At 37.3% G+C, this 13,718-nt stretch overlaps 2 protein-coding genes across 4 annotated transcripts in view; both read left to right on the top strand.

Annotated features, from left to right (window-relative positions):
* The window catches only part of LOC133518096 (zinc finger protein chinmo), a 111,905-nt gene extending 107,197 nt beyond the window's left edge, over positions 1-4,708 (top strand). For all 3 annotated transcript variants that reach the window (XM_061851676.1, XM_061851674.1, XM_061851673.1), the window contains exon 7: positions 100-4,708. In XM_061851676.1, the coding sequence (XP_061707660.1) occupies positions 100-320 (221 nt within the window). In that variant the 3' untranslated portion in view covers positions 321-4,708. The remainder of the gene's footprint in view (positions 1-99) is intronic.
* A 4,578-nt stretch (positions 4,709-9,286) lies between these two features.
* Positions 9,287-12,712, top strand: LOC133518097 (larval/pupal rigid cuticle protein 66-like). Its single transcript, XM_061851677.1, has 2 exons — positions 9,287-11,454; positions 12,062-12,712. Exons 1-2 carry the CDS (start codon positions 11,443-11,445, stop codon positions 12,596-12,598), a joined length of 549 nt encoding a protein of 182 aa, XP_061707661.1. The 5' UTR covers positions 9,287-11,442; the 3' UTR covers positions 12,599-12,712.
* Positions 12,713-13,718: the final 1,006 nt, after the last annotated feature.

Genomic DNA, 13,718 nt, shown 5'->3' with positions numbered 1-13,718 from the left:
CGTGTTGCGTCCCGCGCGGCGGGCTGCAACTTTGGTTTTAGTATGTACGCAATGAGCCGTGGCAGGTGGCACTGACGTGAGCGTGTCGTGGCGTTGCAGGCAAGAAGCTGAAGTGCCCGTACTGCGAGCGGCTGTACGGCTACGAGACGAACCTGCGCGCGCACATCCGGCAGCGGCACCAGGGCATCCGCGTGCCGTGCCCGCACTGCTCGCGCACCTTCACGCGCAACAACACGGTGCGGCGCCACATCGCGCGCGAGCACCGCCACCACGCCGCGCTGCCCGCGCCCGCCGGCGGCCTGCCCAACCACGCGCAGTAGGCCATCCCGATATACCTCGTCGAAGCATATTATTGTAACCGGTAATCTACCTCAAAAATTGATCTTAAGGTTAATTTTAATCGTGCGATAATTGTTACTTAATTCATTGCCGGCCCGGTCGCGGCGGCCGGCGCCGGCGCCGCGCCGCCTCGGTCGGAGCCTCGGAGTGTGTCCGGTCGACTGTGGACGAAGTTACCTTGCTCGGCCGGGCCGGTCGCCGGGGGCGGACGCCCGGTCGAGGATCTTAGAAATGATGTTGAGACTGATGGTCATAGGCTAAGTGTATGTAAATAATAGGAGAATATTGTGGGACGCCTTGGCCTAGGTTGAGACACGCGTTTTAGGTTCGATGTGGCAAAATCTCTACAATTTTATTTTCTACACCGTTTACGGAGCATTTTTATACATATAGTTACTGATAGATAATATTTTAATCGTAGTCCGCCGGGTTAAGTTTCTGTAACGCATCTGTGATACGATAATAGACGGGCATTTATTTTCGCTTCTAGTTTTGCCACATTGTCCTCTCTAAGGGTTATAGAGCTGTAGATTTTTAGCAGTTTTGTACTGTACAGTGAACTTGACGGTTTTAGTTTGTACGAAGTACAATTTGCCGATAGCGACGTAAGTAGTTAGGTAAAAAAATAAAATGGTGTTTTTAAAAATAATGCACGTGAGAGATGCATGAATGTGTTTACAGCCCATAGTATCTGTCGTTCTTTCGATCCGAGCTGGTTGCCTTGTAACAATTCTCAAACCGACCTACTCCGCGACGATTGTTTCTAATTTGATTGTTTTTAAACGGAAGGAGTCCGTTTATAACGATTAAATTATGCCAGTTTTTATCGAACTTGATAATAATAAGTTATTAAATCTATTTTTAATTACTTTGACGCATAAAATATTAGTAAACTTAGTTGTTACATCGCCGCCGCCGGCTCGCTGCACGGGTGTTACTATTGAGACCAAAATAATTATATGTTTCAAGGGGATGGTATCGATTTTAACATTCCGTTTTGAAGTTTTTATTTTTTCTTTTATCGTAGTGCATTTAGGTGAAGGCCACTTACATACCTTTAATATTCCTAGTCATTTCAGTGCAACCACTTGAGGTTTTTTTTTATTAATTAATGATAATTTAGGGGCGAGTTTCGGGTCATTGTATTATATGTTGTGTGGACCCGTGCCTCGCTCTGTACTTGAGAAGTAGCTTTCCTCTGCAATACATGCTCTTTAGTTTTCGTAACTCAGATGGGACAGTGCCAAATATCATCAATTTAAGTTCACATCAATTTATTTATTTTATATTATTCTTTTACTTTGTTAAGTGTGGGTGTAGCGACTGTGTTATATTCCTGATATTTAGGAATACGCTGCATTCATATTTATTATATTTATATTTAGGATACACTATTAAATATTTATGAAGAGACAACGCCTTCCAAAGGCTCAGTGATTTTATTTTAGTGATTCTAGTTTCTGTTAGGTTACCATGGGAAGACAGCGTTTTAGTTCTCTTTTAATGGTTTCGGGATATTATTGTTTTCAAGAAGTAGTTAAGTTCAGAGTTTGGGGCCGGATCCGTCCGCTTGTGAAACAGTTTCGTCATTAACAATGTTCACGTTACGATAATGACTTAATTTATGACTGAATCAAACGAAAATAGAGTAGTCGTAGTCCATCGGTTATAATGTCATTTGACTAATGCCTTACAATGATTATGAATAGAACGAAATTGCAGAATAACACGGTATGATTTGGCCCAATTATTCATCTCCATTTTGATATTTTTGTAGTTACCAATATATATGACTATAAAAGATTTACCTCATTCAGATTTATAAAAACAGGTTTCTATTTTCTATACTAATATTGACGTTTAAGTCCAGTTTCTCTGTAGTCTTCGATAAGTAACTCAGTTTTGATTTCAAAGGTTGAATTGGTTTTGGATGGGTATTTAATCGTGGCAAGAGATCGCAGGCTAACTGTCCTGTCTCCCGACAATACAAACTTTATTATAATAAGTTTTATAATAATTATCGCACAGAATAATATTTTGTCTACTTATCGTATTTGTCTGAGATCTCTTCCTGGGTACGGTAGGGTGTTTCACGTTGTTTAAGTTGGCATCGTTTCAAAAATTATCATCATTTTGATCGTTTCTCAAAACGGTCGTTTTGATTTAGTTAATGATAAAATGTTCATTGATTTTGTGGCATTACTTCGATTTTAATGTTAAGACAGAAATATTTTGCTATTTCGCTTATAAATTGTTAAAATTACGTTATTATTTGTAAAGTGATTTCGAAAAAATTAAGGAAAAATTATAGTTATATTTTTGTCTTTTCGTTTTTCATGTGAATTCAAAATTCATAGTTGTGATTATTTTCTTTTCGACATTTAATGTTTTTGTGATACATAAAGAGAGCTGCATAAATGCATCACGTTTTTTAGCTTTTGTCGTTTCTTTTAAGTCGAATGATGGGTTTAGTCGTAAGGCAGGTCGCGAGCGATGCCTCGATTGTGACTAGAGGTTCGTCGAAATCATTATTGGATTTACTTCTTTCTTAAAAAACTAAGGTACAAATTTTAGATTACAAATCGAACGTCAATTTTATTAATAACCGTTTATTTTTAGAATTATTGGATGTTTTCGAAGTACAATATTCAGTATACTTGCATGGGATAATGGATAACACGTCTAAATTAAGTTGAATTGTTAAAGCTATTAGCGGACAAATTACTAGAGGGTCCCTATATAGTTATAATGTTGTATTTGATGTGATAGGTGAATACAAATTTAGTCGGTGTCTGCAATCCCTGCACTAAGACTAGGCCGAACTCCCCAGAATGGCTGTAACTCTGCGAAGATGGCAACGGTGTGCGAACAGTACTCGCGCGCCCGCCTGCCGCGCACGGGCGCGCTCGGTATCAGTGATTGAATACTAAATTAATACAAAATGCTTTCAACTTAATCAGGGAAGATTTCACTAAAACTTTAAACACTTTCCAGTCAAATACGCGGTACGGTATCGACTTGAAAGTACTTGATCTAGCTACGAGTTTGTTATGACATCTGAAAAAGTCGTCCCTGATAAGTTTGCCATTTCATTATTTAAGGAAATTCGAAATTTAAGGAATCTGTTACCATTTTGTTTGGATTAGTGATTTGGAGGCAACAGTGATTTGAAGTTCGAACAGTTTGTTTAGTTTAGACCATGAAAGTCAGACTGGTCTACCAATTTTACGAGCGAAATTGTTTAAACTTCTACCTGTTTTCTCCTTACGTTGTAGGAGCCTGATTGTTTTGCTGGAACAAAACTGCCTTTGCATTTTATTTGCTTATCTAACGGCTCCACTTTGAGTTCTCTATGATAAGTTTACGTTTAGTTTAAGTTTTTAATGTTAGATCGCGATATGTCGTGATGGTAAAGCCAAAGATTGTTACGGGTATGGTGACCCTCTGCCGTCACACTGGCTGTACAGTGACAACACATTCGACCTCCGTCTTTTAAAAAAAAGACGAATTTGAATAAAGAACATTTTGAAAAGTCGTTGAATGTGCCCCACTGTACAGCCACTCTAGCTGATAAGTTAATCTACCTCGAGAAATATAACATAGTAATAAATAAGCTTTTAAATAGATTTTTATATGCAAACGGTATAAATTTAGTGTGTAAGCGTGTTGCGAAAATTAAAAAAAAAATTAAAGTACAAACTATGCTACCTCAGGATTCAACACTTTAACGACTTGAAATTCTATAAACATCTCCAGATGTATTTAAGAGTATTTACAAACTTTAGATTTCTATACTCATCGCGAGACGTTTTAATACTTAAATAATATGGACTGAACGTTAGTGGAACAAATATTGTTAAAGCTGTTGTAAATAATGCTCATATGCGTTCAGATCCGAGGCTAGCACAGACGTGAATCTCGGTGTCCGCCGCGTCGGCCCGCGGCGCGGGTCGGTGTTCAGTCAGCCCGCCACGCGGGTCGGTGTTCAGTCAGCCCGCCACGCGGGTCGGTGTTCAGTCAGCCCGCCACGCGGGTCGGGCGGCTCCGGGCCGCTGAGGTGTCGCTCCTAACCCTAGGCTAAGTTGTTAATTAGGCTAGTTTTAATAATCTCATAGACACTATTCTACCTCATTTCTTAAGCAAAAATTTGTCGGGGAGTCGGCCGCAGTCGCAGTACCTACTCGTAATCTAATTGTACCTTCCTTCACTCTCCGGAGTATAAAACATTTTTATTCGTAATTTTTATTATTATTACTTTTTCCCAGTTAATTTTTGTGTTACATAGATGTTACTATGTTTTAAGGAGATGAAAAATGAAAAATTATTGTTTGTTAGGTTTCAGCGAATTAAAAAAATTGTAACAAAATTATTTTTTGTTTGTTATTTTTGTTCCCTTTTTCTCCCTTCCGTTTATGATTTATTTTTTTATTTCTCTTTAACAAGTTACACCCGTCCATCGTGTTTAGTATTTATTGTAATAAATTTAAGTACATTATTTAAGGAATTGACGTTTAAGTAATATTCATAAAATAGTTGCACTTAACTGGACAGGAATTATTTAAGTAATCATTCGATGTTTTTATATTTTAAGGGTGCACTTACATTGAATCGATCTCGGGCGTATCTCGGGGATTCACCTCTACGAATTTTATAATGAAGAAATATTAATGTTCTGTCGCATTTAATGTAAGTATTAAATTAAAATGTTAATGTTATAACAATCACTTTCGAATTCACTAGAGTAATTCACGAGACACGAACCTGACAATAGAGTTAAGAATGGCGCGGCCCCACGCCGCCGTACAGTGGCATCGGTGTTAAATAATCGTAATTAAGATGACTATAAACAAACTGTATCTACAATAGAATGAATATATTGATGTTTTATAATAGCTAGCTCAGCCAGCATGTGGCACGATTTATACCTAAAGTCATCCAAGACTGTAAATACAGCATTACTCTAGTACATGTTTACCGTTAACATTAAGTTCGGGTGGGCTAAGTCTCGATGTCTTTACTACGTTCTTGGTGTCAAGTTTATGTAAGTGTGTATCTACACAAAAAAGTAAAAAGGGCAAAAAAACAACGAGCAATCTTTGTACAACAACTAAAGTACAAATTCTGAAGTCTTAAAGTTAATGCCAGTACAAATTATGGTATCGGATTTTATGTAAATGTTGCCAAAATTGTATTTTTTCGGCAGATAAATTATAATTTTAGTGTAAGTGAGGAGAGTACAAAATGATTCGTGTTTAACTCAGGTCAGTGCGGGTTCCGTGAGGGCTAGCTGCGGCTCCTAGGTTTCGTTTCGTTGTTCTGATGAGTTGGTAGGGGACATAATATTCGAGCGGTAGTAGGTATGAGTAAAGCAAGGTGAGTTAGGATCGAGTAAGGTATGTACATTTTGTAAACCAGCATGGTTGTAAAACTAAGTAGGGTTTTGTATCTTAGCAAGTTAATGCTTAGTAAAAATGCGGTCATCGGTGGTCTATGTCTGTAAAAGGGAAAGTGATTGTCTGTGATTTTTATGCGACTTTTTTATATAAAGGAAAAAAAACCTTAACAGTAAGAATAGCACTACTTGTGATTTTAAATTAGGTATTTATTAGTTGACTTCTTTTTTTGTACTATACGATAGGAACGTAGCTGTGGTGTAGTGGTGAAGCGGGTTGGATGTGCATAACATATGTATAGCTGTCTAAATAAGTATTTACATACAAGCTGATATGGAATCGGTTGATGTTTGGCAAATGGTTTGACCACACGCGTTGAGTATTGTGTTCGAATCGCGAGTACTTCTGACATATTTTCTTTTGAAATTAAACAATAATTAATATCGTCATTGTACTTCTGCTTTACTTGCGCGTTAGTAGGTATAAGTACCAATTTAATAAAATATCAGCCCTACTCTTTCTGGGTTTCACGTTTTCACACGCATAAGAGGGAGAAATAAGGGCCATAGGAGCTACCACGAAAACTGAAAATCAATATTTCTTTATCTACCCCTCTATCTTTCGAATATTCAAGAGTGTTGTAAAGCTGCTAGAGAGTATTCGAAGAAGTGTCTACTTTCTTCGAAAAAATCCACGTAAATTCAAATACTTAGAATACAAAACACTTTTGCTGTCAAGGACTCACTCTGTATAGAAATTAGGGTACTTGGCACTGCATGTATTAACCATTGGACGAAGCGATTGACCTTACAGAAATACTGTCGGAAGTATGCGCGGTTCGCTTTCATATTAGCGAAATGATTTATTGAATGATAAATGTATCTTTAATAATTTAAATGGTTCTAGCGAATTTTTTAGTATCTTAATGATGATTTGGCGGATTACGTTGTGTTACGTTAGTTTGGACGTCGGTGTTATGTTTGCTTCGTTCGGATACACGTTATGGGTATAAATAGTCCATAAATGTCCATTCTGCTTGACTGAATCCTGCGTCCGTCGGGCGTATCTCATTATAATATATTGGTGTTACATGTGAGCGTGTATTCGGACATTAAGCTAAGTATATGTGACCTGTGGAGTCTGTGGAGAATACAGGTACAGAATTATATTTGTCCACGAACACAGCGGCAATGCATAGAGGCTTCGGCCGTCACATCACGAACCTACAACCTGATTTAGATAATAGTTATTACATGGAAGAAAAATTTGATCCACTGTGGAATTCTTAATAAAAAATTGTTGCTAAAATATGTCTTGTTGTTTATTTCACCTCGTGTTAAAGTTATTAACTATATGTTTTAAACTTACTTACACCTCTGGCGCAGCGACCCAAAGTGTGTCTTGGCCTCCAACACTACTGCTCGCCACTGATCCCGGTCCTGTGCAGTTTCTCGCCAGGCTTCAACCTGGAGCTCGCGTAGATCTGTGTCCACCACATCCGCCCATCGATACCTAGGTCGACCGGCCGGGCGGCGTGCTGTCGGTTTTCCCTCAAACGCTCTCTTCACCACCCGATCGGCTCCCATTCGTTCTAGATGACCGAGCCACCGCAGCCTTTGCTTTGCTTTGATATGTTTTAAAAATATATAAAAAATACTCAATATTGTTATAGTTTTATTCATTAGGATATGAAATACAAGGAATCTAGGAATTTTTGCTATTATGTTACTGTAGGCAATCATAAACAAAATGAGGGCTACTGTTTTTGTTGTTGGCGCCACTGTAAATGTAGGTCCAGAAAAACAGAACTCAAAATTTGGCTATGCTTATTTAAAAAAAAAAAACCTTATAATATGCGCATAGGTATTTTAACGTCTAAATTAAATTTTACATATATTTTAGTTGACACTTTTTTTAAACCACTAACATTTATTGAACTATATCTTATGTTTACCATGATTAATCAAATATGGAAATATTTTTCAGCTATAAATATAGAGTGAAATTCGCGATAAAAAAGCTTGCTGTTCCCAAAAATTCTATGCATTCGACATTTTGAAACCTCCGTCTACACTAGCGCCCCTAGCGGCGAAATTAAACGCGGTCGGTAGCCCTCATTCATACGAAATAATTCATTGTCCAAACTCCAAACTCATTGTTATATTATGATAAAATAGAAATAATTACCCTTGAGTAACAATTTTCAGTATCTACCTACTTAAATAACTTCTATTCTATTGTTAAAATTAGGTCACACTAGCAAACAGAAGGATACATTTCAAAAATGTATAATTAGCGTAAAATGACAATAACAGCTGCTACCTGTAATCGCGTTGATACGTTAGTTGTTAAATATTTGCGTGCTTTTTCTTTATTTTTAGCGGTTTTTAGTTACCTACACTGTTTCAAATAGCTTAGTCAGGTATAATAGGAATTATCTAAAAATCATAATAGTCACTTAAAATAAGATTAAGTAGTAAGTGGTAATTTAAAAAAAAAAAATCTGTAGTCATAAATAAAATAAAAAATACGTCTGTAATAGGATGCGTTTGACTAGACGCTTACTTGGCTGATTTTTTTTATGATTAAGATATTCGATCTGGTATGCTCTTGTCAATGCAATGCGGTGACTTAATAATTATTATGAACTAATAGAAAGTGTTTTAACTTTTTCAATGAAAAAGAAGCTAAGATTGGACGACATATATCTATTTATCTATCTAACTTCTATCTATCTTCTTCTGTCTATCTATATTCTATCCATCTATATAAATAAAAATGAAATGCGTTTGTTAGTCGCGCATAAACTCGAGAACCGCTGCACCGATTTAGCTAATTTTAGCATTGAAATGTTTGTATTAGACCACAGAGGGTGTAGGAAATGATGATTTTGAGAAATTCATCCCCTAAGGTGGTGAAAAAGGAGTTGAAAAATTGTATGGAGATCAAATATTTTTTTGAGTGTCGTATTTGATACTTTGTACGTAGGCATATTATTAAAACACAAGAAAAGTAATTTCATCATTTTTTTAAATTTATCTCCTAAAGGGGTTAAAACTGGTTGAAAGTTTGAATCCATTACCAATGTTTTGAAACTTCTTATAAAGGCATAATAGCCAATTACAAATAAAAGTTATTTCAACGTTTTTGAAAATTCAACCCCTATGAGGAAGTTAGTGAAAAAGGGGTTGAAAGTTTGTATGGAAGTCAAACATATTTTTATGGGCATATTATTAGAATAAAACAAAAACTATATCAGCGTTTTTAAAAAATATTTTCCTAAAAGGTTTAATTAGGGGTTGAAAGTTTGAATCCATTACAAATGCTTTAAAAGTTCATAGAAAAACATAATGTAATATTTAAAAAGTTATTTTAACGTGCTTGATAACTCAACCCCTAAGGGGGTTAAAAAAGGGATAGAAGTTTATATATAAACTTGGTATTTCAATTTCAATTTTTTATTCATAAAATATTCATTTTACACGTAAACGGGCATTACATCTATACTCAAATAGACGAAAACTGATACATATAATCTTTTTTGGAAATTCATTCCGTAAGTTAGTGAAAAAAGGGTTGTAAGTTGTGAGTTTGCATCGGGACCGAAATTTTTTGTAAATAGTGATCTTGAAATGTCTTAAAAGACACAATAATAGGAAACAAGAAAAGTGATTTCAGCGTTTTTAGAATTTAATTCCCCAAGGGAGTTAAAGTGGCGTTCATTGAAAGTTTGTATTAATCCTCTAAATTGGTGAAAAAGGGGTTTAAAGTTTGCATTCGATTGGAATAGTGGACTTGAAAACCTTCTTAAGGGATTGAGATGGATTATATCGAGAAGATTTTTTTTTTCACTTAGGGGCTTGAAACTTTTTGGGGCTTTGTAGGTTGTGTCAGACAAATCTCATGCGTTGTATTAACAAGTGTTTAACCGTCCCTTTTGCTGCATAATGTTCTATGCTCATGTATATAATCATTAACATATAAATCCACGCGTACGAATCGTCGCGGGCAACAGCTAGCAATAATAAATATTTGTAAATAGGTAATTAAAATACATATAAAAACACCCATGACTCAGGAACAAATATCCGTGCTCATCGCACGAATAAATGCCCTTACCAGGATTTGAATCCGGGACCATCGGCTTCATAGGAAAGGTCACTAACCACTAGGCCAAACCGGTCGTCAAAAAATTTTATTCAGCGCCTCAACTGAGAAATTGATTTGCCAGACTTTTTAGGATCAGTATAATTGAATTAATTCAAAGACCGTAATGAATCTAATAGCTCTTTAAAGTTAGATCAGTAGTCATGCGATAAGGAGACGTAAGTAGTACTAAATCACTTGCTAACATTTGTAATGTATGGACGAACCGGCTTAGCCAGATTCGGTACTGGCAAATACTTTTTAATGCCAATGCTGAGTAAGTATCAAGCAACTGACATTTTTGGTGAGCACGACATTTGAGGGTTCCATATGACCACTAAATTGTCCTTGGCTTTCTTGGGCTCCATTTGCCTCGAGATGGTGGCGATATCACGTGTAAGTTGTCAAGTTTGTAAAGGGTAAACCTAACTCTCTCAGAACACACACTACTACCATCCCATTACATGCACATGGCACACACCATACACATCACACACGTGAAAAATGTATTCACTGTTCGTTACTTTTCTGTTATACAATAGTTATTGTAGTAACGAAACGGCCAAGCCACATATATTGACTAAGATGTAGTGTTTGTGAAGTTAGGGCTTGTAGTTAGAAGTTTGGATAATGAGGCTACATGAGGTCTAACAATTTTTTATTTTATTTTTTTTACTTTTTGGCAGTGTGATGGTTGTTGGATGTGCCTTATGGTTTCGGCTTGGCAACATTTTACATGAAAATATTTTTGGTGGGATTATGTTTGTACAAATACTAGATTTGAATCTCATTCCACTATAATATTGGTTGTCTTGGTTCCGAGATCCCAGAGCCACCAGACCTTACTTATTTTGTCATGAATAAAATGTACTCATACTCATACTCATACTTTATTAAAAATTGATAATCAACATTGCTAGACCATTTCCGCTGGCGGTAACTTTTACCAGACACTTTAAAGCTGTCAAAAAATATTGTAACTTTACTTATATTCTCACTCTTGATTTTTATACATGATACTCAGGGAACTATTAATTTTTTTTTGTAAGTAGCCACACCAATTGGAGGGGCCCAACCATTCCCCAGACCCACATAAAGTTTATATGCGTGTTTGTGTTAAACTTTATGGTGGTCTGGGGTTATCACCTCGACAACACCTGAGACCAGCGAAGATTTTGCAGATAGTTTTCAGTGCTACTTTTCACTTAATATAGACGACGCTAATACTTGTTATCATTACGACTTAAGTGTGGTCGTTGGTAATGGTAATAGAAGCAATAAAATTAGATTCTTTATGGTGAATTACTTCATTAGCAAACTCGTAAAACAAAATGCTAAATCTTAATATGAAATCAATCAGTACCACGGTAATAAAACTAGTCCATTAAAAACCAGAAGTTAATACAATTTTGATGAAATTTGCATACAAAAATCAATCCTGAACAATTAATCTTATGCGCGAATCTGGCCTATTTCAAGTCTGACCAGTGGCTCATATCATGGGGATATATAAGCGGATGGTCGGAGGCTGCGGGCATCATTCAGTTCATTATCTCAATCCACAATGGCTGCTAAGGTAACTCATTTTGGTTATAACAATAGGCACTATTGTGTTGGGTATACTCAGAGCTAACTTATGCGATTATATTTCAAGAAATGAATTTTTAGTTTAGAATTACTTATTGAAAAAAGAAAGTTGAATAGTTTACTTATAGCAATTTTGAAGTTACACCTACCTGTAAGTACCTAATAAATGTGTAGTCTGTTCGGAAAGAGAAGAGTTGTGAAATGTATTGGGCCCCATACATTCCACGACTCTTCTCTTTCCGCACAGACTCTAAATATAGAACGATTTATTTCTCAGACATGTTGCATAAATATACAGTTCGTGCTTTTGAATTCAAATTCAGAGCACGTTCCTCAAAGAATGTCAATGCCAATAGGTATGAAGATCTGGCGAAGCCTACTCACCTACTAACTACCATTTTATGTATTAATGAAGTGTACTATCAAGGTAGGCCAGAAGTTTGATGATTGATACAAATGCACCAAAAAATATGTTTTCTTGCCTCTATTGTTTATTAGCTGCAACATTCTTTAAATGAAAGATTTTTTGTCCAAGAGTTTGGAGTACTCTTTTTGAGTTAAGCTGTATGTAACCTATAAATTTGATCATGTTCCAGTTGGTCGTAGTGTTCGCGCTGGCTATGGCCGCCCAGGCGTCAGTGGTGCCCGTGCCCGTGGCACGCGCAGACGACACCAGCAGCTTCGCGTACGACGTGGCCGACCCCAACACTGGTGACTACAAGAGCCAGGTCGAGACCCGCGTCGGCGGCGTCGTGCAGGGCCAGTACTCGCTGCTGGACGCTGATGGCACGAAGCGTACCGTCGATTATTCCGCTGATGATGTCAATGGTTTCAACGCTGTCGTGCGCAAGGATCCTGTTGCGGTCGCTGCGCCCGTTGTGAGCGCGCCGGTGGTCGAAGCCGCTCCCGCTGTGGTTGCCGCGCGCACTGTCGCCGCTCCTGTTGTGTACTCTGCCGCTCCTTCCCTGTACTCTGCCGCTCCTGCCGGGTATCCTGCCGCTCCCGTTGTCCGAACAGTTGCAGCTCCTGCCACTTACGCTGCCCCAGTAGCATACTCCGGCTACTCAGCGCCTGTTGCTTACTCCAGGATTGCCAGCCCTTACTACCCTGCGCCTTACTCTACCTATTATTGACTTCATCAAACTGGCCTCGACGAAAATACTCAAGAGTTCAATACTAATTGTAAGTCATCTTTGTAAATAGATATTATTTGTATTTTATGTAAAATAAAAAGTGAAACTATCTTATTTTAATTGTTTCATTAGATTTCGTCTATGAGACCGTAAAAAGATTATAATTATTTGAATTCCTTCTTGTATGTATGCATTTTCAGTAATAGGATATAGTTATTATTACATGCGTATGTATGTCGCACATAACTCAAGGACCTTGTAAATTAACTACAATTAGTACAACGAACCTACCAAATGAAAGTATCTGTCCCTATTTCATATTGCTTAGGTTTCAATCCGCCATTTCCTGATGGTGTTGTGTTACGCTTAAAATTAATTCGTCTGTTATTTAATACTTCGGCTTCTACTTTTTAACGAAATTTTAATATTATTCTCAATATCAGTTTTCAACTTATATACAGTTAGGAACAAAGAAAAAGACTAAATATTTCATATAAAGTATGTTTTTTGTTATGTTGCTTGTAAATAAAGGCACGGATAGACTAGGGACAATTGTCCCGCTTGTCGGTAGCGAAGTGCCGAGATGTTGCCGGAGTGTGCTTGACATGTCGGACAACATTGCGCGCCTTACTGAGCTACTAATGTCGCCCGACATGTCGAGCAAAGTCCGGCAACATCGCGGCACTTCACCCGACGTCGCTGGCGACACGTGTCGTAGAACAATTGTCCCTAGTCTATCCGTGGCTTAAGTATACCACGCTAAGTCTCGCAAAAATATTGTGAGCTAGAAAGTCAGTTTGTTTATTTCGTACTCTGTGTTGTATTCGTTGTATATCCATACCTCCGAGTATACTTTTTTTTATATAATTTTACTCTTTTTTATAAGAACTTGTTTGCCCGAGTACCTCATAGAAATGAAATGCCGAAACTGGACAGCACAATTCGGCTCCACCGGTGTAAACAAGCCTTAATACCAAAGCTTCAATTTGGAATCTATAGCGAAAAAATAAGGTAAACAATGATTTTACCGATGGCTGTTACGGCTTTTATGTGTGTTGGGAAAAATTGTCCCCAGAATATTCTTTTCTATTTGGTACCATACAAAACATTTTTCGTGAAA

The sequence above is a fragment of the Cydia pomonella genome, chromosome 5 (assembly GCF_033807575.1).
Source record: "Cydia pomonella isolate Wapato2018A chromosome 5, ilCydPomo1, whole genome shotgun sequence".
NCBI classification, from domain to species: domain Eukaryota; kingdom Metazoa; phylum Arthropoda; class Insecta; order Lepidoptera; family Tortricidae; genus Cydia; species Cydia pomonella.
The sequence above is the reverse complement of the archived record's forward strand: the minus strand, read 5'-3'. Positions and strand labels throughout refer to the sequence as shown.